Source organism: Otolemur garnettii, unplaced genomic scaffold, assembly GCF_000181295.1.
Source record: "Otolemur garnettii isolate 467f Iridium unplaced genomic scaffold, OtoGar3 scaffold00024, whole genome shotgun sequence".
NCBI lineage: Eukaryota > Metazoa > Chordata > Mammalia > Primates > Galagidae > Otolemur > Otolemur garnettii.
Genome location: NW_003852419.1, coordinates 12,346,634 through 12,370,269, shown reverse-complemented (window position 1 = coordinate 12,370,269; position 23,636 = coordinate 12,346,634). Strand labels below are relative to the sequence as shown.

At 44.8% G+C, this 23,636-nt stretch overlaps 1 protein-coding gene across 4 annotated transcripts in view; it reads right to left on the bottom strand.

The window, feature by feature from the left end:
- SPTBN1 (spectrin beta, non-erythrocytic 1) overlaps positions 1 to 23,636 on the bottom strand; it is a 202,334-nt gene that overhangs the window by 34,431 nt on the left and 144,267 nt on the right. For all 4 annotated transcript variants that reach the window (XM_023512079.1, XM_012804019.2, XM_023512080.1 and 1 more), the window contains 14 exons: positions 23,372 to 23,545; positions 19,359 to 19,450; positions 17,784 to 17,864; positions 17,112 to 17,227; positions 13,894 to 14,006; positions 12,978 to 13,165; positions 11,872 to 11,989; positions 10,725 to 10,883; positions 9,775 to 10,077; positions 7,945 to 8,098; positions 6,461 to 7,331; positions 6,236 to 6,373; positions 4,695 to 5,451; positions 3,869 to 4,071 (listed from right to left, as the gene is read on the bottom strand). In XM_023512079.1, the coding sequence (XP_023367847.1) occupies positions 3,869 to 4,071; positions 4,695 to 5,451; positions 6,236 to 6,373; positions 6,461 to 7,331; positions 7,945 to 8,098; positions 9,775 to 10,077; positions 10,725 to 10,883; positions 11,872 to 11,989; positions 12,978 to 13,165; positions 13,894 to 14,006; positions 17,112 to 17,227; positions 17,784 to 17,864; positions 19,359 to 19,450; positions 23,372 to 23,545 (3,467 nt within the window). The remainder of the gene's footprint in view (positions 1 to 3,868; positions 4,072 to 4,694; positions 5,452 to 6,235; positions 6,374 to 6,460; positions 7,332 to 7,944; positions 8,099 to 9,774; positions 10,078 to 10,724; positions 10,884 to 11,871; positions 11,990 to 12,977; positions 13,166 to 13,893; positions 14,007 to 17,111; positions 17,228 to 17,783; positions 17,865 to 19,358; positions 19,451 to 23,371; positions 23,546 to 23,636) is intronic.

Genomic DNA, 23,636 nt, shown 5'->3' with positions numbered 1-23,636 from the left:
GCCACCATCAGCCTGAGGAGAAAGCCCTCTTTGCTCTTGTGGCTCCTGCAGGTACCAGTGGGTACATATTTGTATGTTACGTATAATTTTTGTTAAATATAATATATAAATTATAAATAGAAATAATATTGCCAGGTATGTATTTCATACATATGTGCCTTTAAATTTTCTTTGAAGTTGAAAGGGGTTTCATAGCTTTAAGAAAACGGATCTTAATATGTTTATACCACTTAGGTAAAATGCGAACATGAAAAAGTTACAAAGCTAAATGAAGAGCTTACATATATTAAATGATATAAAACCCTAAAACACATTAGAAAGCATGCACTGAAATGGCACGTGTTAGACAGGATTAAGGGAAGTAGTTCCCCCCCTCAAAAACATTAGAAGCACATCTAACAACAAAAAATAACAAAGGCCAGAGTCACTTTATGTCATTGTTATCTGTCATCTGAAACCAAAAATAAAAAATACATTAAACTAGAAGATTATTATCAATCTGGGCTAAAAAGAATTAGCCATCTAAAATTATGGGTGGGTAAGGAATGTCAAGAGAAATTTTTTAAGTCCCCTGCCCTCAATTCCAGCTGTATTTCTACAGGAGATTAAGAAAATAAACCAAATCTTCAGCAAATCTAACTCCAAATACAAGTCGGAGTTAGTGACAAAACGCAGGATTCAACGCCTTTAATCAAAGGCCTTGAAGAAAAGCTTCCGTTCCTTTCAGCAAGGCATCTCATCAAAGTGCTAGGATGGGAAGGAAAAACCCCAGATACCAGAAGTTAACAATAAATAGGACATGCGTCTCTGATGCTCATGGAAATAACAGAAATGAAAATAATGTCAAACACTGTCTAAGAAGATTTACTAAGGGAGAAATACAGCCAGACGAATCTGGAAATGTACTTCTTACATAATCAAGTCCCACGCATGCCCAACGGGTTCCTGTCCAGCGCCTCTTTCTGTCTCGTGGTGTACTCCAAAGGGTGTTACACAGCCATGTGGGCAGCTGGGACTGTCGCTGACTCAGAAACACTCGAAAGGAGTGAGTGTGGCTTCCTGGTGTGCTAGTGGCAAACCAAAGGCACTTATGGGAAGTGAGACTCAGGAAATTCTCTCAAGGTTGGATCATGGATTCAATCATAGGCAAGGGCCCGAGAAGGACCTTCTAAAACTTGGCTGTAGTCTCCATAGCTTTAAGAGTGCTCTTTGTTTGGGGCAAGGTTCTCTGGTTTTAAACATCTCTCATCTCCTCCCAACTAGACTCAACAGCTCCCTCACCACATGAAGCACATGCGGGGTGTAAACACTGGTCCTGTGAAAGCAAAGAATCTCAGGTACCCGAGTCAAACAGTGGGCTAATTTCTAAGCTGGTTTTCCCTTGTGAGACAGTCCTGCTTCAGGAAGCTGGATGCTGTCCCTTGTCCCCAGAGACTGTGCTGTGGCTGGAGTTTTCCTTCCTCATCTGTACCCCTGGGACAGGCTATTGGACAATAGCTGGTTTCCACACAGTCACAGGCATGCCAAAGGCCACTCGCGCCCCACCCACCTTTACTGCAGTCAGCGTCTTTGTCTTTGTTATGGTACTTTTTCATTTCAACTCAGGAGATTTCCTGAACGTAAGCACGTTATAATGACTTTACCTTCTACAAGAAGAGTTTCAGCCACAGTGTCAGAATGTTTCTGGTAAGGGGATTAGATCTGAAGGTTTAGATGTTTACTTAGCTTGTGCACCTACAACACCTGGAATTCGGAGATGTGGATATTTTTATAACAGACAAGTATCCTCTAGGGTCAGTTTCAGAGCTTGAAACCTCCAGGGATATTAAAGTGAAACCAGAATTCAGTTAACACCAACTGGGAAAGATAAGAAAATGGAGTTTTCCTGATGGCAGATCGACGGGAAGGCCCCTCATTCCATCTTTCTCCAGCTTACTGATGCATGGGATCCTCTTTACGTTTCTTTTGTAGAATGGAGAGATCCTAAGGATGCCCTAGAACTCCAGGAGCCCAGGCTTTCAGTTAAGGGCAAAAGGAAGGTTAAGCCAAACTGAGGGTGGCTGAAACATTCCCTAATGTCGGGAGTCCCCAGTCTTGACAGCATCACCTGCTTCCCACAACCCCATGCAGCTGCAGCACTAGGGACAAATAAATAAACCAAGGAACAGCATGGCAGCTGCACGCCTGCCTGAACTGAATGCAAACCTGCCTTCAGGAAACCAGCTGTGTGCATCTAACATGGAAGAATACAAAGTATCATATTTATAAAATAATGGTTAACAATAGGGGGAAAAAGGAATTATTTTCTTTAGGTTAAGAATGCCTTGCCCAGTCCTTGTTTCTCACACTCACTTAAGGGTCTGTAGTTGTCTTAAACGCAAAAGACACAAAACTATAATTAATATAAATTATGTCCACAGCAACACCCTTAGAACAGATGGCTTAGGCTCTGAATCAGTGAAGGAAAAAAAAAAGACTGGAAGTGCTAAAGTCAAGAGCTCAATCATTATGGGAAAAAAGACTTCTTCCGCTTTCCACCTCACACCTTATTTTAAATTAATCTGACCAAGGGTCCCAGGAGACCCTCTCAGACATGGTAAGCAAGGAATGTTCTCAGCAAGAAGTTCTTCATTTTCAATGCATTTGAAGGCCAGAGGAGAAGCCTCAAGGAAGAGCTTGTTCCTTGATGACATCAGCCTCACAATGAGTCCTTAGATCCAGCTCAGACTGGGACCAGAGAGGATCGGGTGGAACTGAGGCCAGTGAGCCAGACGAGCTGCCCAGGACTGAAGTGACCAGCCCAGAACTGGTCCATGCTGGTGCATCTAACCCTTGATCTGCTCTGACCTTCACCTTTACTAAGCAGGGTAGGGCAAGAGGAAGTGGTGAGTCAAAGAGTTATAGTCAAAGAGAGTACATTGGCCTCCAGCCAGGGAGAAAATCTTCAGATATGCAAAAAAATAAATAAAAAGAAAAGAAATTTAAGTAGAAATGAAAAAATGAACATCTAATCCTAGAGAAGAAGAAAACTGCTTTTTCTCTCATTATGAAAAAGAACCTATTACAGCATTATCCAAGCCAATTTTCTAAAAAAAGGCCAGATAATGGTGCTTTGAGGCTCTGCTAGGTACTCACTTCCAGTGAACCTCACCTTCCCTTCCCACTCTCTCCTGGCAGCCTTCAGAGAAATCTTATATGGATGAAGGCAATTGTGGACTTGGCTGGGAAAATGTCTGGCTCTCGGGGTCCCATCAGGTGACATGCCTGTGTCAACTCTCAAAGGGTGCTGCTTATACCCTATTGTTACACAGCAGCACAGCTCATACAGGTGTTGGATTAAGGATTAGCTTGGATTTTCAAGCTTTCTTATCTTTGTGGACACTTGTACGTGTCTTATGAGAACCACATTCTCTTTTCTGCTTTTTTTTACTTATTTATTTTTTTGAGACAGAGTCTCACTTTGTTGTCCTTAGTACAGTGCTGTGGTGTCATAGCTCACAGCAACCTCAAACTCTTGGGCTCAAGCAATTTCTTGCCTCAGCCTCCTGAGGAGCTGGGACTACAGGTGCCTGCTACAATGTCTGGCTATTTTTAGAGACGGGGGTCAGGGTCTTGCTCTTGCTCAGGCTGGTCTCAAACTCCTGGGCTTAGGCAATCAATCCATCCACCTTGGCCTCCCAGAGTGCTGGGATTACAGGTGTGAGCCACACTCTCAAGCAGCGACATGCTACTCTAATTTTCTGTGTGTGTAGGTAAGACTTTGCAGAGTACTTGTGTTCTGCCCATTGGGAAAGGATTCCCGGCCAACAATTCAGAAAGTTGAGAGTTCCAAGGTGGAAGACTCCCTTAAGAACTCAGAAGACTATACCTGTCGTCAATAGAATCCACCTTCTCCTGGATGCGATCTGAGTTGATGTTCCCGTCGCTCACCAGCCTCCGGCCCGTCTCCACAACACCATTGATCTTCTCCTCATTGGCGTCCATGGTAGTCATGAAGTCCTCCTGTTTCTTAATAGCTGCTTCAGCTCCTTCCAAGGTGGTGGGCATTTCAGTATGAGCCAAAACATACTCCTTATTTTAAAGGGGAATAAAAATCACAGCAGGATGACACATCTGTAGCAAGAACTCATTTTCCCATGTTCCATGCAACATACGTCACAACACTTGCTTCGTTACACTTTTATAAAATAATCTATTAAATCAGATAGAAGTAAAAGTAGGGAGAAAAAACCCAAATTTCCCCCAGAGCTTAAATGCTCTAAATGTTTTTCCCAAAGTGAGTAAGAAACCAAAGAAACCAAAAGCTTTGTGTATCAGCACCACCAGGCCTCTCATGTGCTCAGGAGGGCACCAGCAACACACCCTTCACATGCTCTTGTTTAAGAGAGGTTAACAGCCCTGTGGGATTAGTATCTCAATCATGAGACCATACTATGGACTTAAGAGGTCCTCAACAGTAGCTGAAATTGAACCCTATTTTTGCAAGGCAAGATAGCTCTTGGTAGAAATCTTCAATTCCTGTTCCCTATGTTGTGATGGGTTCAGTGCCATTGGAGTCAAGGGAAACAAATCCTCTAAATTATCCTTCTACTTTCAAACAGGTATAGTTTAAACCCACAGCCCTGGCCAAAATGTTTCAAGAGTCAATCGGAGTCTTCTCTGACAGAAGAAGGGAAGGCGATGACAAACGTTACCTGGTTGTTGAGAAAGGCCTCGGCTTGCTTTGTGTCTCTGAGGAACTGCTGGTAGGCGTGCGACTGGGAGAGAAGATTCTGCCGGTTCTCCCACATTTTGTGGAGTTCGTTCCAGCCGGTGTCCAACGCCTGTAGCCGCTGCCGCAGGAACATGTACTGGGCGTCAGTCTGGCCCTGGGTGACCATCTCGCCCATGTCCCTCATCTTCTGGTAATCCTCCTCGTAGTTGTCAATCTCGTTTTTGATGTTCTCGTGCTGCGTGAGAAGCTTCTCTGCCTCCGTCAGGGTGTTAGGCATGTCTTCTGAGGCGATGGCTGTCTGGGTCCTGGAGAGCCAGGACTGGAAGTCATCCAAGTCCCGCAGGAACTGCTGCAGCTTGCTGGCCTCTCCCAGGGAGGCCTCTCGGTTCTTCAGGGTGGTCTTCATCTCCTCCCACACGTCGCTGATCTCGGCCAGCCGAGACAGGATAGCTTGGGCCTGGTCTGGGTGCTCAGACTCCAGCTTCTCTGCCTCCTTCTGCAGGTCGCTCAGCTTCGCCTCTATGGCCACCAAGTCCCGCTCCATGCCGGTCAGCTTGCGCTGCAGGGCCATGACGCCGGCCAGGTCGTTACCCAGGTCCTGGGTCGACTCAATAACCTTGGTCTTTTCCCGAATCCAGGATTTGGTCTCATTGCACTCGAGGTGGTAGTTCTGGATGCTCAGGGCAGACAGAAGAGCATCCTTCTTCCTGTCGACCAGTTCTCTGAACTGGCTCCACCTGTGAATGCAGGAAAGAGAACGCAACATGAGGAAGGGACACTGACTGTGTCTAGACAAGGAGCTAGACAGTCACGGTTAATGCTGCACATTTGCTTTCTGTGTTTGGACCATCTGCTTTTTGGAAAATCACCTCCCTCAGTATGTGAATGCCAAGTATTAGAGAAATGGCTCAAGGATGTAATGTAATCTGGAAAAAGCCTTTCAGGAAGAGGGATGTGTTGAGAGTTCCAACGTGAGCAGCTATAACATATCTGTCCCCATAGTTGAGTAACAGTCTATGTCTGTCACATTTTACTCACCTCTGAACTGCGCTTAAGAACGTTTTCCAAATCTAAGTAACCTTCAGAACCAAGGCCAGCTGGCAACCACAACCAAACTCAAACATGTTTGTTCAACACAATGATAAGACCAAGACCAAGACCAAGGTCTGCCCTGACAATCAGGATTTTCACTGGCAAAGTCAGTCCGAAGCGTGCTATTCAAAGAATCACTTCTAAAGGCATAGCACAGTTACCACATTAATGCTTTCTGCCATGCTGGGCTGAGGCCACATCACAGCCCTAATTCTGATGTGGAGAGGGGCAGGTGCTGGGTTGACACAGGTCTCTTCCTGTCCTCAATGACACTGACCCAAGACACGTCTTACAAAACCGGGACATGTTGAAAGGGAGACATGAGTGACATGACATCAGTGTCATGATGCCAGTGACCCTGCCCAGGAAGCTCCTGACCCTCTCTAGCCCCACACAATGCAGCCAGCATGCTGCTGGTCTGACACTCACCTCGTGTTGAGTTTGTCCTGCTGGGCTTTGATTTCCTTCTCACTCGGGTGGCCACTGTGCATCAGCTGGCGTGCGATCTGGTTCACCACTGCCACCCGGGAGGCCTGGTTGTTCATTTCCGGTTCGAGGCTCTCAAATCTGAAAGGGCAGTTCAATGGGGATGGTCAGCGCCTTAACCCCTGGTGGTCATGGGGGGAGGGCCAGTGCCCAGCAGTGCCCGCTCACCTGTGTTGGATGACCTCCAGGTCCTCCAGCTTCTCTGGGATCTGCATGTTGTTGAGCCACTGCTCCTTCTCATCGATCCAGAGCTCACAGGCATCAGCCTCACTGAACATCTTGTAGAGAGCCAGGGTGTCCTGGAGCGCCTGCTTCCTCAGCCGCGTCAACTCCGCCACCTCCTTGTAGCGCTCCTCGATGCCGGACAGCCTGCCCTGCACGTCCGGAGACTCTGCGTGCTCCTGGGGGAGGGCGCCGGCCTGCTCGTGCAGTGTGTCGATGGTGGGTCTGTAGTTGGCGATCTCTTCCGCCACATCCTTGTGTTTCTTGACCAGAGACTGCGTGGAGTATTCGTCGTGGCCGACGTCACTGCTGGAAACGATCTTGAGGATGTCCAGCATCCAGGCGTCGATGTCATCGGCATCGGCCTGGAACTGGTGCAGCAGCGAGGCCTCCTCCAGGCGTTTCTTCCGAATGGCGGAGAGCTGCTCCAGGTTGGCCCACTGCTCCCGGATGTAAATGATCCTTTCACGGATCTTCTCCGACCCAAAGTGCTCCTCGGCGATCATGTCTTCACCTTCCTTGATGGCCTGCTCGAAGTGGCCGCTGCGGCCACTCATCTCGTCCTCGAATGCCCGGTGCTTGCTGAGCAGGCGCATGACACTGGTCAGGTCCTTCCCATAATCGTCGGAGGACAGGATCTTCTCCTTCTCTCTTATCCAGCCTTCCTCCTCAGCCATCTCCCAGAAGAACTTCCAGAGGCGGCGGGACTCTTCCAGGCGGGCCCGGCGCTCAGCTGCAAGCTGGCAAAGCTCTTGATAACAGAACTCCATGTGGGCCACGCGGTCCCGGATCACCTGAGGGTCGCAGGGCTTGTAACCTGTTCACACCAAGGAACAGATGTGAGAGTGACCAAGCAGTAGGGGCCTGATCACCTGCAGGAAGTAAGCTGCACCCCACGCTCTTACTGTGGGATTACCAGTTCACTTCAAAATCTAAACACAGGGTGTGAGGCCACCAGCACCTTCTAGACTCTTGATTGCAAAGGAAGGCGCAGTGATAGGTATTATTTTGGCCCAACTGCAGAGTGATCACTTACGAATAATGAAAGCACGTGAGTCATATAAAAGAAGGTGGCTACATTTAACTGAAAATGTAAGCGGCAAAACCAAATCATTCTAAATCATCTTCAAACAGGTACGCGCAGCCAGCTGTGACAGCCAGGAGCTGCTGGTGCACGGCCAGAGTGTGGTCTGGCAAACTTGCACCGCCAAACATCAAGCCACTCAAAGCAAAGCAGAATGTTGAGTATTTAAGAAAAAGATGTGTCTGTTTCAGAAAAACAAGACAGAATTTGTGCTCACAAGGCCGCTGCTCCATGACACAGTAGCAGACAAACCCATCATTACCCACAGTAGTGCAGCAACTTAAAAAGCCCCACTACCACACGCTCTGGGGACCAGGAAGGAAAGCTTAGAATGGTCCATCCTTACCTTCCCCATCTGTTGCAAACTTCTGGGCAGAGGCATTGACACCTCTCACCCGCTCTGCCTGGATGCCAATGTCTGCTTCAACCAGAGCGTGCTTCTGTAGCAGGTCTTCCACACCGAGCAAGTGCTTGCCATAGTCTTGAGACAGTAATAGCACCTGTGCACAAGACGAAACAGAAAGGACATCTGTGAATATAACCTTGACTTCCACACCACATTATCTTTGGACAGAGAGCTGCATCTTCCCTCTTGCCTGCCAAAGACCCTATACCTCCCAGGGAAGATGATGGCAAACAAACCAGAACAAAACAAATCAAACCTGAAAGCCAGTGTCGGGAGAGACACAGTAAACTAAGGATCATCTACCTCAGAAGCAGCAAGACAAATACAGAATAAAATAAGTGAGGCTTCAAGAAGAAACTGCTGAAACAGCTTTTCAGGAAACTCTGAGGTAAAGAAAAGTAACAGACTCAGACACTTCAAAGCTTAAAAAAATCTTTTAGAAGATTCCTGGTCCCTTAAGTGGATGCTTTTCCTCTGTTAGCGATTTTAATGGCATGCGTCTACCACACTCACATAAACAGAGAAGAATTGAGCTGAAAGCTTACAAGCCACATCTTTAACCTAATTAAGGAGAGCAGGGTCAGGTGGCTGCCATGCTTACTAGACCCCAACCAACTTCCTGGGTTTAAGTTTGAACCCACTAACATTTTCTTTTTTCTTCCATCAGTTAGTCAAATTTGGGAGCCTCATCCTAAATTCTCTGCAGGTGAAATTTCTACTTCCCTCTTCTAAGGAAATCTCTGAATCAACCTGGATTAGAATAAACATCATGATTCGTAAAATGAAAAACATATCTGCTACATTTTTATGAGCATTTCTATTTTAAGAGGTCAAGACAGCCCATACTTAAGAACATCATAAATCCAGGACAATGGGAGAGAAAACTGATGCTATCAGGTGACCTTGCCCCTCTGCCAGGAATGGTTCAAGAGCGCTAAGCAACAGACCAGGGCTCATATCCTGGGAAGGAAATCTCCTGCCTAAGGTCAAGCTTGGGAACACAGTGTGCAGAGACAAGAGGCTCCATGAGACTGTCTGAAAACTGCCCCATTCTAGCTACAAGACTAAATGCAGCCCAGCTGGAGAACTGCTTGATACGGATTAGCATTCTGTGGCCTGCATCAGAGAACATTAAAAAGGCACAGGCCTATGGCATGATGGCAGGAGGAAAGCCGAGAACTCTGTGCTCAGAGCTGGCATGAGCAGCCAGTGCCATCCGCTGGTCCTATGATCTGTACACGTTACTGTACTCTATCTTTCTAATAATAAGATATGGTAGGTAGACAGTTAAGTATGATCGCCACCTAAAAATGAAGACAGGAGGAGGTACAAAGAGATCAGGCATTTTCGGCTCCGGTCATGTGGTGCCTGACCTGTGCTATGTCCACACCACCTTCCACTTCCTTCCTGGCCCTCCTCCCCAAAGCAGCGTAACTCACTCAGAAAGATCAGTAAGACAGAAAGCTACTCCAACCCTAGAAAATTAAAAACAAACCACAATTTGATTGATTGCCTATATGGAATGCATCTAAATTAGATCTTAATCATAGTAGCTGACCTCTGGCTAGTGAATTGCTCTTCATTACAAGTTTTTCACCTTTCATGTCTTATTTAACTTGTGAGCCAACAATATTCCCATGGGTAACATGGTCCCTCTGATTTTACAGGTGGGCAGTTAGACGAGCAGCACAATGGTATGACATGACATGACGTGGGATTAGTGGATGGGTTCCAAAACCCAGAGGTCTGGTAGGACAGCTCAGGTTTTACCTTCATTTCATCCATCCAGTCCATAATGTAGAGCATTTCCTGGAAAATCTTCTGCAGCCCCAGGTTCATCTCGAGCCGCTGCCTCCGGGCCCTGAGCAGCTCCAGTAGGTATTCCCAGAGCCGGATGACATTGTCCTTCCTCGCTGTGATGCGCTTGATGTCATGGTAATTCTCTGCCTCGAGCTCCCTGGCCACGGCCACCACAGCCTGCACACGCTCCTCGTATGCGGCAATGTCTGTCTCGATGGCCTCGTGCTTTTTTGTGGCGGCCTCAACTGCAGGAAGGTCAAACCCGAAGTTGTCCTACAGAGAAATGAAATAAGCATAGAATTTAAAAGTCACTCAATCTAAGAAAAGAAACAGAGAACAGAGGTGAAATCCTGAGCATACCTTCATCCCGGTGGTCCTAAAGCCAAAGCTGACTCCTGTGGCCTCCCTCTCCCAACTGGTCTCTGCCTTGAACTCAGGTGCCCTTTCCAAAGGCAGCCAGCAACTTCTCATTTTGCAGAGGGGCCCAGCTCATATCTAGCACCTGACTTAAGAGACCGAGCAGGTGATAGCTTATGTCAAGCCAAGTAGAAATGAAAAGCCTCTTTTGTTTACTTCACAACCAGTCTAACTGCCTTGAAGGGTTAGCTGGTCAAAGAGTGAGGCAAAGAGAGGAACGGGTAAAACTTACATAAATGTGAATGGTCCACACACACTCACTGGCTCTAAACAAACTGATTGAACTGCTTCCAAATCCATGAAAAGTTAGATAAATAGAAGAGAAAGCATATTAGAAATTATAAACATCCTTTTCATGGGAAGTAGGCGAGATGACCCCGCAGTTACTTCAGAGTAACTGAAGACTGATGGGCAGATGTCTTGTGGCCCTGCGGCCCTTGGGTACAGTCTACATTTCCAGGTTACCCCAGCTGTGGTTTCTTTAATGATGTCAAGAGCAGAACCTGAGACACCAGACGCTGGTTTTCACTCAGCCAAGTCTCCCTCATAGCTGCCTTGCGATCGAATCTGCGGGCGAGCTGTTCCAGTTTCTCCTGACGTATGAGCTCGTTTCGCAGGGCCAGTTCTCTCTCATGTTCCGCTTTTTCCAGTCTTTCCCAGGCCTATATGAGTGGAGGAGAGAAACAATGTTCAAGGAACCTTTCTCAGTTACAGCTAACAGCTACTATTCCTCAAAAAGAGCTGAGGACTTAAAGGGGAAATCCCATTCCCACCCTCACTGACTCTTAGGCCTTGAGAAAAAATATTTTTCTCTCGGTGTAGACTCATGGAGATCTAAACCTTAAGTTCCTGTGTTTCACTTGAAAAAAAAAATACCTATAGATATGAAGCAATTATAAATCTCTTATTTTAAGAGGAAATAAATTATCCTAAATAGCTCTGATCATACAAAATAAATGAGAAAAATTATGAATCTCTTATTCACTCCACCATGAACCACTTATAAAAGATTTATACATTTGATTATTTCTTTTGAAATCCTGACCAACTGCCCACATTACATCCATCCCTATAAAATATGCCTGCCGCCACATTAAAAAAATCCGAACATTCCACTGACAGGAATCTAAGTATGTACAACTGACCACAGAATTCTAGATTTTCTGAATTTCTAGCCAGAAATAATGCCATTGTGAAATTCTATAATTGCCAACATATAGACAAAGTAATGAAAATTGATTTTTGAGAGCTTCCCTGATGGAAGGAGCCAACATCCTAAGCCCCACAACTTCTGGAGATTCCAAACACATGAAATAGAGGTTTTGATTTCTCCTTTCTGTAATTTATAGAGGTTTGAGATGACTGCCTGGGACAGATGAGAGTAAACTAAAGCATATTTAAGTAGCAAGGTAAACAGCCTGAGCCAAAGCTGGTTTGATAAAATCTAACTGTGCTCCCCTTAAAGTCCCCACCAGACTGGCCTACCTCAAGTACCTGCTTGGCCCTCTGCCACACCTGAGCACCAGCTGCCGATTACCAGGTTCAGCAGGCAGGGACATACCCTTTCAGTCTCCTGTCCTCTTAGCTATCAAGACCCAGGGACGGATCCTGAAACCTACAAGGCCTCAGGAGGACCCAAAGGCTTTTTACCTTGTTAATATCAGAGATGAGCTTCCCCTCCCGGGGCATGTAGACCTTCTGGTTGTTGGCCCTCATCTTGCTCTGAATAGTGAAAAGCAGCACTTCCAAGTTCCCCTTCTCTGTAAATCTAGCAAAGAGGAAAAGGGCCATAATCATTACCTACTATAGTTTGATCCTTTGAAAAAGTTCATTTGTTATTGGAGAAAGAAAATATTTCATATAGTCATGCAATTTTAAAAGCCACTGATCTCTGGTCTGATTTATGTGAAATGCATGTCAGAGAGACAGCAGCAGGTTAGTTACTGGGTATTACAACCCTTTAAATATGCCAAATGGTGGGACTGTTTCTGTGGTTGTTTGTTGTCCGTGAGATTTATATTTGAGGGTGTCAAAGGAAAATGGACTTACTTCACCCACAGAGCACAGCCGAGTGCCGTCAACAAGGGTTCTGTCAAATATTTGATATAATTTCAATGGGTTTCAGAGACCTCACTAAGGAATCCACAACTGAGCGGAGCTTCCAGAAAAAGAATGACTTTGAAACTATGGTATGCAAGAGATAAAGGCCCACCATCCTCCTTCAACAATTATGAACTTGAATTAAAGTACATAAAAAAGAATCAAACTTTTGGCCAGCAAAATCTGATCTGAACTGTTATACAACTAGTCTCTCTTTTAATCTAGCGCAATGTGAATATTTACACATTTTGCTACAGGTATTAGTGGGCTTGGTTATGAGTTACTGCCTCAGACCCACTGGGGCTTTTGTATTAACAGAACATATGCACTGTGCCACTTTTCTAAAAATCCAAAAAATATGGAGGCTGTAACATACTAGCACAAGGGTTTTGGATAATGGACTGGAGACCTGTACTATTTCTTAGTATTCTTATGTATCCTGTACATCACAGGCACATTTCTATTATAAACAGCTCAGAAGAGGCATGATGTATGATAAATCTCAACAACAGAGAATCATATGAAAAAGGGTAAGACAGGCCAGTGGTGAGAGACATTCGAGTTAAGAGCTGAGGTCACAGAGGTCACAGGAGTCTGTTGGCTACTCTGACCTCTCTTCCCATACTGACAGCTTCTCATTACAATCTGCTTCTTACTTGGGTGGTTTCTCCACAGTGCGGTAAGTGTTGAATGCCTGAAGCTGTTGCTGAACCCCGACCAGTGAATTGGCAAATTTTCGATTGTTCAGAATGATGATGGTTTGTTCAATCCACTCGAGAAGGTCGGAGGCAAGTGATTCATACTTTTCGATCATTTTTTCTGTTTCAATAGCATTGTCAAGCACCTGCACACGAGAGTTAGAAACAACGAAAAGATGGTGTCACCGCGGGAGTAAATGTCGGGGCAGCCCTGTATGAGCAAGTGCACTGTCATGGCTGTCTTTGAAATGACTCCATCTGGCTTCAGCATGAGCATGGTAACTCAAAGAACCATTTGCTAACATGCACCCAGACTGGTTTTTTTTTTTTTGTGGTGAGCAATGACAGCTTAACTGGACTATAATTGGTTCTGTAACCTCCCAACCCCCAGGCAAAGAATTTCTGAATGACTTCTGTAGCTTAACCTCTGAAATTCCTAGAAAAAGAAAAAGGGCTCTAAATAGCTTGGTCTTGTCCCATGCATTTTCCATTCTATTACGTACAGGGTGTGACAACGTCATCTGGTCTGAGATGTTTTGAAAAATACAGCAGATGAACGAACACTGGCCAAAGGAGAAGTGAAAGTAAAAAGCCTAACACCAAACCTTTTCAACTGTGTTGTAAGTAGGATTTCATATCCATGACATTAGTCAATTCAGCCAGATTTCCAATACCCAATTTTCTGGACTGGTTGGGGAGAGAGGTTTTCCCGGGTCTGAGATACCCCCTCAAATCCTTTCCTAAATATTTCAGCCACTGCTCCTCCCTCCTGTTACCCCTGGGATGAAGAGGCTTCTGCCTACTTTCCTGTGACTCTCGGGGGCTGCCCCAGATTGGTGTTGGCAAGCTTCTTACAAAACTGCGGTGAGCTCACCTTTCCAATTCGTTTTCCTTCAACAGCCAAGGCCTTCATCTTAGAGAAGTAGTGGTAATAAGTCACCACATAAGTGATAATGGACTTCTCATCAGGGTGGTCCACGCTGATGTCTGTAACCCAGAGAAGATTCTGCTTAGGGGCGCTGCCACTGTGCCCCACCCAGGCAGTAGCAAAACCAGAACAACTGTCTGCCAACACTGAACAGCCCCCCACCTTCATTTTTTGTATTTGCAGGTTCTGTCATCAGTGCATTAATTACAAGGGCCATAAGGATGAAACCATCTCACTGATCTGTTTCTCATGTGAATATTCACAAAATGCCTTCTGCAGGCACATCTTTTTCTTCCCCTTGCCCCTACTTTACCAAACGGGGTTTGCGTTTCTTAAGTCCTCATTTCTGCTTCTGGCACCAGCCTCTCAGTCTTTGGACATCTTTATCGCCTGTTACTCATATCCAGATGGTCACTGTTCTGAATCTGGATGGCTCTACTTATGCAACCCTATTGTCACTTATGGTTCAGACTCCCAGCCCCACAACCTGAGACACGGCTCCCTCACGGCGTCTGTCTACTACTCAGTTCACTCACGTGGTGCCCCAGACTGATCTCCCAGAAGCACGGTTGTGAACACATTTCCTCCTACCTCAAAATTACTCACAAGTACCCCTCAGTCTGAAGAATAAAGTATAAGCCCTCTAGGCCTCTAGAATCTGGATGCAACTTTCCTTCCTTTTTTTTTCAATCCTTCTATTCCACAGATATTTACTGTGCTTCCTCTTAAGTGTCAAGCATTATTGACACTTTTAATCTATGTATCTGATCCAGACTTGACTCTTCTCCATTCCCCTTCCCCATCCCAATTTCTAACATGCCTCCCTTCACAACTTCTCTTTGCCTAAGATGGTTTTCCCTACCTCACTACTTTTTCACCATCCTTCAAGGTCCAGCTCAAAGTCACCAGCCCACCAGCCCAATACAATGGTTTATGATCCCTAAAGCTGGTGGTACTGTCTCCCTCCTCTATTCCCCTGGACTTTATATGGACACACAGCTCACTTTCTACCAGGCATTATGATTCTTTATGCCTGTTTGATTTGCCTTTTAAGATTCAGTCCTCGGGGGCAAGCCTGTCCTGCCAAGCCCCTGTCACTCCACCTACCATCTTCCTAGTGTGCTGTCCTACACAATGTGGGTGGTCAATAAAAATCTGTTCAGAGAACAAATATGATCTTAAAAAAAATGATTAGTCTTTGAGGTATAGCAATATTCAATGAAGTGCTCAACTTGGGATAGACCAGCAGTTCTCAACCTGTGGGTTGCAACCTATAGGAACTGTATTAAAAATGCGCCGTAGCATTAGGAAGGTTGAGAACCACTGGGATAGAGTGAGAAGAAAACCCACAGGACAGCTCTTATCCTTAGAGCATCAGGCTCTTTTTCAAGAGGCTCTTTTTTACAGGCTCTTTATACATTTACACATACACCTTCATCTCTACCCCCAACCCTCCCCTAGCCCTGTATGAAGCAAGATTCTTTCTTGTATTTTAAACATAGAGCGCTAAGGCCCAGTGCTGGGCTGCTCCCCGCCTGGGGTCACCAAGGCAGCCAATGGTGGAAGGCCAGAATCACAGCTATAGTTCCCAGCCTAGGGCTTCTGTGTCTGTTCGGCTCCATCAAAGTGTACGCCCAAAGGAGAAAGAACTGGAGGATAGCCAGAAAAGAATGCCAGCCTTGTTTCTCTTTTAATCAACGCAAAGTGTCAGTGCAACTGCAAGGAGCGAGCAGGCAAAACTTTTTAACTTGTCTGCAAGTATTTTTTAAGTGCCACCCTTGAGAGCACTGACTACTACTAATTAAGATCAAACTTTAAAAGATAAGTGACACCAGCTGCCTTTTTTAGCTCTCTGTCTTGTGATCTGGGGAACATCAATCCCTTTTTCATACCAGGCAGTGATTAGAAAGCTTAACTAATGAGCAAGTTATTAAAAAATTTCGCTACTGTGATAGAAAAAAAAAGATTCTTTATCAAAAGCACAATGAACTAAGGCTAAGGAAAAATTCCTTCCCATAATAAGGTAGGGGTAAAGCACAAAGATTTGTCACAACCCAAGGAATTTTTCTGTTTATATTGAGAAATCATTTAATGAGTTAGCACAAAGATAATTTTATCTCAGCTTCCTGTAGCGAACATATCAGTGAATCTCATGCATTGGAAAATAGCAAGAATCCTGCCTGGCAGCCTCATGACCTCGATACGCCCTTGGGGAGTTAAACTTCCTGTTCTATATTTATAAGAACTTTAAACTTTCACTCACATACACTTGGGTTTTTTTCTCTCGTATTTGCTCACAGTTGAGGGGATCTACAAGCCTACAGCACTATAAACAAATCCTCTGACATTTTAAATGCTTCTCAAAATTAGAAAAAGTTCCTCTGAGAGCTCATATTGAAATGAAGCCTAGAATTAGGATTTTGTTAAGCAAGGGAGCTATAACCTGGGGGCCTGCTCCACACAGGTCAGCTCCATGCCACACAGGGACGCGGAGTGGAGGGATCAGTGCTGTGCAGAGAACGGGATGTGGTCAGCCACGAAGGACAGAGAGTGCTGCTCCTTCCTCCACACTCCCCTTTCTCATTCACGCTCATACTTGCTCACAAGCAAACAAAGCAGTCTCCTAACAAAGTCCCTGCCTCCAGTCTCTACCCATCCAAAACTAAGCTGCTTGCCACCTTCAGAAGAATGCTGGCCCACAAGCACTCACTGAGAACTGATGCCAGGTTCTCTACTTTGAGCACAGCTGTTAAGAAGCTTCAGTGACTCCCCACTGCCTGCAGAATAACCTCTACAAGTTTTAGCTTGTAAGCAGCCCCCATTCACCTCTCCTGTGGTATTCCCTACTGTTACCCCATTAAACACCTTTCACGCTGGATTTCTGGTCTTCAAATTCACCTTTCTGTTTCCTGGTTCTACACCTTTGCTTGTGAGTCTCTCATGCAAGAATGACCTCTCCTTCAGATGCTGCTTAAACCATACTCATCTTTCAAGGCCTTTTCTAATGTTACCCTTTCTACAAATCCTCAAATTATTTTCATAACCAACATGAAGCTCCTCTTCCTTTGGTAATTCCCAGAACATGTTGTATAAATAAAACATACAGACACAAAGCAGATGTTACAGAAGCTAAAGGTCCCAGCTTTTTCCCCTCGAGTCCTCACCTTCCGGGTCCAGCAGTTTGGTGAGGCCCAGGTGCTGCTCTGCCAGGTTAAATGCATTCTGCAGGTTGTAGTGTGCATTGGATTTCTTTAGTTTGTCAAAATCTATCAGGTCAGGCCTGTGCAGAACGACAACAGTGGAACATAATATAAGTCATGTCACTAATATGATGCAATTATTACTCCAAGAATGTTACAATGACCACTTAGTGGAAAAAACTCTAAAACATAGAGCGTGCCACAAAAGTATATACATTTTAAGAAACACTGAATTAAATTTGTAATCCTCTAATTATGTTTGACTTCTGTGATTACAAGAGCTGTTCAACATGACTTGTACATAGTATTCATCTTTTGTTATTGGTACATACCGAGTATTACAATTTTAATACAGTTTTTGGTACCCTCTGTATTATGAAATCATCAAACAATGAAACTGATTTTTAAATAAATACTTCTAAGTTTACTGAGAGAATAAAAAATAATGAGGAACTTGTTTGTTTGGGAGAATTTACATATTCTCCCTTGTTTTCCTCAAATGGAAATATAGGAATTTCCACCATGGTGCCCTTTTAAGGCAATAGATATGAGAATCAGAAGTCACCCAGATGTGCCAGAGAAGAATGGCAACATTCTGAAACCCCACAATTGGCAGCATGACCTCCATGGAGTTACCGGTGTTTGTGGATCAGCGCATTGAAGGCCATGCCGTCCCTCCAGCTAGTGGTGAAATTGTGAATGTTGACATTGGGGTACCTGCCAAGGACAAACAAGAGAAAAACAGCACAATTACTAAATAAAGGTTCATATTTTGCTAAATGTAGCATTTTTCAAAAAGTTGGGGTTGTAGGGCAGTGCCTGTGGCTCAGTGAGTAGGGTGCTGGCCTCATATACTGAGGGTGGCAGGTTCAAACCTGGCCCCGGTCAAACTGCAACAAAAACCAGCCAGGCGTTGTGGCAGATGCCTGTAGTCCCAGCTACTTGGGAGGCACCTAAGCCTGGGAGCTGTGATGCCACAGCACCCTACCAAGGGAGACAAAGTGAGACTATTATCTCCAAAAAAAAAAAAAAAGTTGGGGTTATAAATGTTAGAACTGTAAAACCTAAGGCAATGGATACTAATCAATAAGGACAATCAAGTCAGAACAAATGGCCCGTGAACTCCAGCTAGCTATAAAATAAAAATACACGTCTATGTGGCTTTTCTTGCTTGACACTTGAACCACACGAAGATACGGATCGTATCCTAGATTTAAAACACTATTCTTTCTTAGGAAACAGTGACCACAGCTAGGCACCTCTGAGGACTGCTTCCTCCAGCTTTCCACTCTACCTACAAATACACCAGACCTGTAGCCACTGGGATCCAAATCTACACCTTACTCTGGGGCAAAAGAGGTAGGGACTACATGTTCAGAGGACACTCAACTTGCTTTTTTCCTTAAATCACTAAAACAGATGACACTCTGTGAACCCAGTACCTCCCTGGAAAACCATGTTTGAAACTGAGCCATAATGTGTCAGGCACTCTATACCATTGGATTATCAACTTTTTATCTGTGGATGATAAAAGTTCACACCTGACCTGATCCCGTTATTAGGCCGTAAGCTAATCCATAGTTTCCACACTTCATATTCATTACAGTTACATCTACACTTAAAGTAGTTTTGACGGAAACTCCAATTAATCTGACAGAAAAATCGGGTCTCAGTAAGTACTTATGACCCTAAACCAATCTGATGTGAACTTAAAGGTTCAGCATCAGTTGAGCTCTGACAACTTCAGTGAGCAACAAAAAAGATACAGTTCTCTAAAAAGATCTTCACCAAAATTTCAATGAAAGAAGAAAAGGAAGGAAAACAGATAATGTAAAACAGTTAACATCATTGCACAAAGCTCCCCCAAACAGCAGAAATCAAAGGGAAAAGAAAATCCACAACTGTATTTTTAAACTGTTATGAATATGCTTCTTCCTAAAAATGCTTCCATGGTTCAAAAATTGGAAATATAATGTGCTCTGGAGCTTCCTTAATGAAGAGAAGGGAACGATGTGGAAACATGACAGGTTCAAAATATAAATCAGGACCCCTTCTGTCCTGAGAGCGAGTCAACGGATCAACTGCTTATGTGCTAACAAGAGGTCTCAATGGAAGCTGTGGAAAAGACACCTGTCAACTCCTTCTAAGTGACGACCACGGTGGAACTCGGTCCTGGAGGAAGTGCCCAATGCCCTCCAGGTTCACACTCACCCAGCTGTCTTCATCTGGCACCACAGCAGCAACGCATCCTTGGCAGATTTCTTCTCTTTGTTGTCTTCAGTTTCCACACTGATATCCTGGATCTAAGATTTACAGAGAAACACCAGACAAGCAGATGGGTCAGCTGCCTGACAAGAGTCGCTGAGGAACAAGGCTACATTACATCAAGAACGAACTCAGGTCAAAGCCTTGCCCTGCGGACTATCTGCCATGTCAGTGAAAACTGCTTCCTGAAGTCAGGGCTCACTTCAGAAACACAACCTGAGTTAAGTTTTCTACTTTGCACAGAGGTCTGGGTGAAGGGAAGACTAGTTACCAGTGTCACTTCCCAGCTTATTTCTGCCCCTAAGACAGCCCACCTTTCCAACTATAAGCCAACACAGTGGTTCATACAGTACATCGCAAACCTCATCGTTTGGCTTTTTATAATCAAAGTTTCTCAATTCCTTTTTAAATCTCAGATTATTGTGAAGGTACAAATGATTACATTCCATAGTTTGCATTTGGATGATTCAAGTCTGACTAAAAGGCCTATACCTGGGTTGTGTGAGAGAAACGAGACTCACAACCATATAAGACATCACCTAACCCCAGAGAGAATTACTCATGTCATAAAGTCCCAAAGCAAGCGATGTAGAGAGAAAGGAACACTCACACACTATTGGTGGGGCTGCAAACTTGCACAAGCTCTAAGGAAGCAGTATTGAAATTCCCCAAGAACTAAAAGAAGCACTTGCCTTTGATCCTACAATCCCATTAGTAGGTATTTACTCAAAGGGAAAACAAAGCCTTCTATCACAAAGACACGCCTGACTATTTCAGAACAGCACAATCTACAATCACAAAGACAGGGTAACAACTCAACTACCCATCAACACACAAATAAATCAGCAAATTGTGGTATTATGTAGACCATAGAATATTATTCAGCCATAAAACAGATGGAGATGAAGTGTCTTTTGCAACAAACATTTTTTAAACCAGAGTGCAACCTTCATTGATGAGGACACTGAGCACACCATTTCCTGAAAGCTGACCCAACCTCTCAGAGAAGAGTGTATTTAAATGCTGTGCTTTCATGGTCCGCTTTCGTAAGCTAGTCACAGGCAGCATGTTTTCAACATTATCCATAAAGCCTGGGCTAGTAAGCACAAAAGTCAGACTGCCTGGGCCTAAATCGAGGCTTCAGCACCTGTGTGCCCTTGGGTGCACTCTCCCGCTTCTTCCTCTAACGAGTGGCAACAGGAACGTGGCTGCTTCTCAGAACGGTTATGTGCTTAAATGCGATGAAGAATGTGAAGTGCTGAGCGCACGGTGAGGACCCGTAAGTGTTAGTTCTTGGATTAGGAGCAAGCTACTGGCCATATGATTTTAGACAAATGTTCCAAATACCCTTTTGTCTTTAGTTTCTGAAAGTATAACAAAATGTGAGATGGGTTTGGGAGTGGACGGTGTTGGCTGGTCATCTGTCCCTCTTCCAGCTGTAACCCTTCTAAGCTTCTCTACCTTGCACCCTGCCAAACTCTATCTACTCAATCTATAAATACTTTCTAGAATTCTTCTTGAAAAGGCGATAGGAGGACAAAATAGATAAATACAGCATTTAAAACCTAGAAACTTTCAACTGAGAGTAATATCTGAGAATTGAAACTATACTTAAACATTTTCTCTATTTTTAATGTGGTTAAGAATGTGATATTTGAGTTTGCATAAAACCCAATCTCTATTATTAGGATAATTAGCTTACATGCAGAAAGTAATGTGAAAGAACCAGCCTCATCCCTCACTCCAGGGGTGAGATACAGACTCACTGGGAAAGGTAAACTGCAATGTTCATAGTAACTCCCATCAGCTCTCTTATGCTTCTATGTGAGGAAGATTATTTCCCCTTCTAGATTTGCCAATATAGAAAAACGTCTGCCCTTCTGAAAGTTTAGCCAGCTCCCTCTCTACCCAAGGACTCTCTCTGACTGCAGTTGCTCAGTCTTCTACTCTCTTTTAAAGGTACAGCAGCATAACACCTGTGCATCATCATTAGTATTTAATGGACATGTGCTATGTGCATGCAGGGCAGGCCACATCCTGGGGCGGGGGGAGGGGTACACACCCAAGTGCATGTATGCACACATGTGCCGGGAACTTAAGATGAGACTATATATATTCAGGAGCTGGGGAAGGAGGAGAACTTTGCAGCTTTATGGGGAAGCTTCACCAAAGAGACAAAACCTGAGCTGGGCTACCTATTTTTGGAGCGGGTGATAATTTAATAAAGCTGCTGCAGGGAGCTGAATCAAGTAAGACATGAGCTTTGCAGGCCACACAGTAACATCAATGGCCTGTTCCTCTTGTCTCAAAGGAAAGGGAGAAAATACATCAACATTTAAAGGTTGAAGTATGGAAACAAACAAGCCGGCAGAAAGCTAATTAGTCAATGACTCAACCCAATTCATGCTGAGAATCATGAAGAGGGCTGTGTGTGCCAGCTCCCTGACATAGACACCAAGCTGCTGTCAAGAGGAGCCACGATCGGAATGCTCTTCCCTGCTCTGATTACTGCAGGCCAAAGGCAATAGAAATGGAACATTTCACTTTGCAAAATGGGGTGAAACTTGAGGAGTGTCTTACTAACTTCACCTCTGTTGGCTTAAGACCTAAAAGCCATAATTAGTGAATTCAATGGCATCTACTCCATCTTCAAATCATTCAGGAACTGAATAACAGACACCTACATAAGAGTTCTACCTAGGGAAAAAATGCCCTTGATTGGTATAATCAACTCCATTAATGATGTCATCTTCAATAGTAGTTCCCTTCTCAGACCTACTTAATCAACTTACTGGGGCTGGGCTCTGGGAACCTAAATTATTATTAAAAAGGTTTGGGAACCAGCCAGTGAGGAAGCCTTTTCTTTCTGTAACTCCATCTTAGCTCCCACCACTTCCTCCAAGACACACCCACAGCCCAATCCTAGGGGAAGTGAGAAGGATAAGGGACTGGTCACTGGCTGAGTTCAGAATTTCAGTAAGTAAACAAAGAGAGCTATAATTTGATTTTCCTTTTTCTTTTTTTATGCAAGGTTTTTATTTACCCAGAAAAATCAAGCTGATCTTTATCAAAGAGGCAGCAAGGGAAGGAAAGGCACAGAGAACACAGGCACTAAGGAGACAGGGCTGTTAGAATATCTGTTTGCAGAGTAACCTGACACTATGCTAAGAACATGTTCCTGCCTTTCAAATTTCAATGGACAAGTGTGCCCTTGAAACACGTGCCTGGACAAAGAGCCAGCCACCAGGCCAGTGGTGCCTCCCAGCCCTGAAATGCTGCCTGCTCTCCCACGGCACCCCTAACTTCCCTGGGTCCTCGGTTTCCTCATAAAGTAAAATAATTAGACAAAATGATCTTGTGAGTACCCTCTGGCTTAAAATACTTCTCTATTTAGAGCCTTCTTCTTCAAATATAATCATACCCATAAAACCATCATCAATTCAAACAAGTGTAAGGCTTTTGTACTTTTCCCCTGAAAACTGCGTCCTCATATCCAAAGGAAAATGAGAACACGAAAATGGAGCCCACACACATGCTGTAACTCTAAATAGCTTCTCCTAAAAATATTCTAAGACACACACCACAGTTTGGTGAAGTTCAGACAGTCTAGTGCTAGGAACCCAGCACTAGCCACATCCTTATACCTTTGCTCCTGAGAGCCAAGCGCAGAGAGTAAACATTAGAGGAGATGCCAGTGACCTGGTGCGCTGGGATGCAGCCTGGAAACCTCCTGGCCGACAACCTGCCTGACAGGAGACCTAGGAAACCGGAGGAGGACACAGCAGCTTCCACATCCTCCGGGCTGGGGCAACACACTGCTTGGCACACCTGACTCTGAACAGTGCTGCCAACCTGGTTTTCTTTCCTGGTCCCTCTGGAATGGAGATGCCAGCTCCACAAGGATGCTCATACCTGGGAGGGCGGCCTAAATCCTGAGCATCCATGAGTATATCCTTTACCTGGAAGCGCAGGATGATGGTCCAGATGAGGCCAAGGGTCAGCCGGTGGTTCCCATCCACGATGTCGTGGGACCCCATGTTCTCAAGATGGACTCTCTGCTCCTTCAGGAACTGAAGTGCCTTGTCCACATTCTCCAGACAGTGAATGCGCATTCGCCCCTTGGTGGGTTTGGGCTAGGAATGAGAGAGCAGAGGTGGAGAAAGATCACCCCAAAGGCCAGAGACAGCCCAAGTTACTGCCTAGAGTTGCGTACACCAGTTCTTA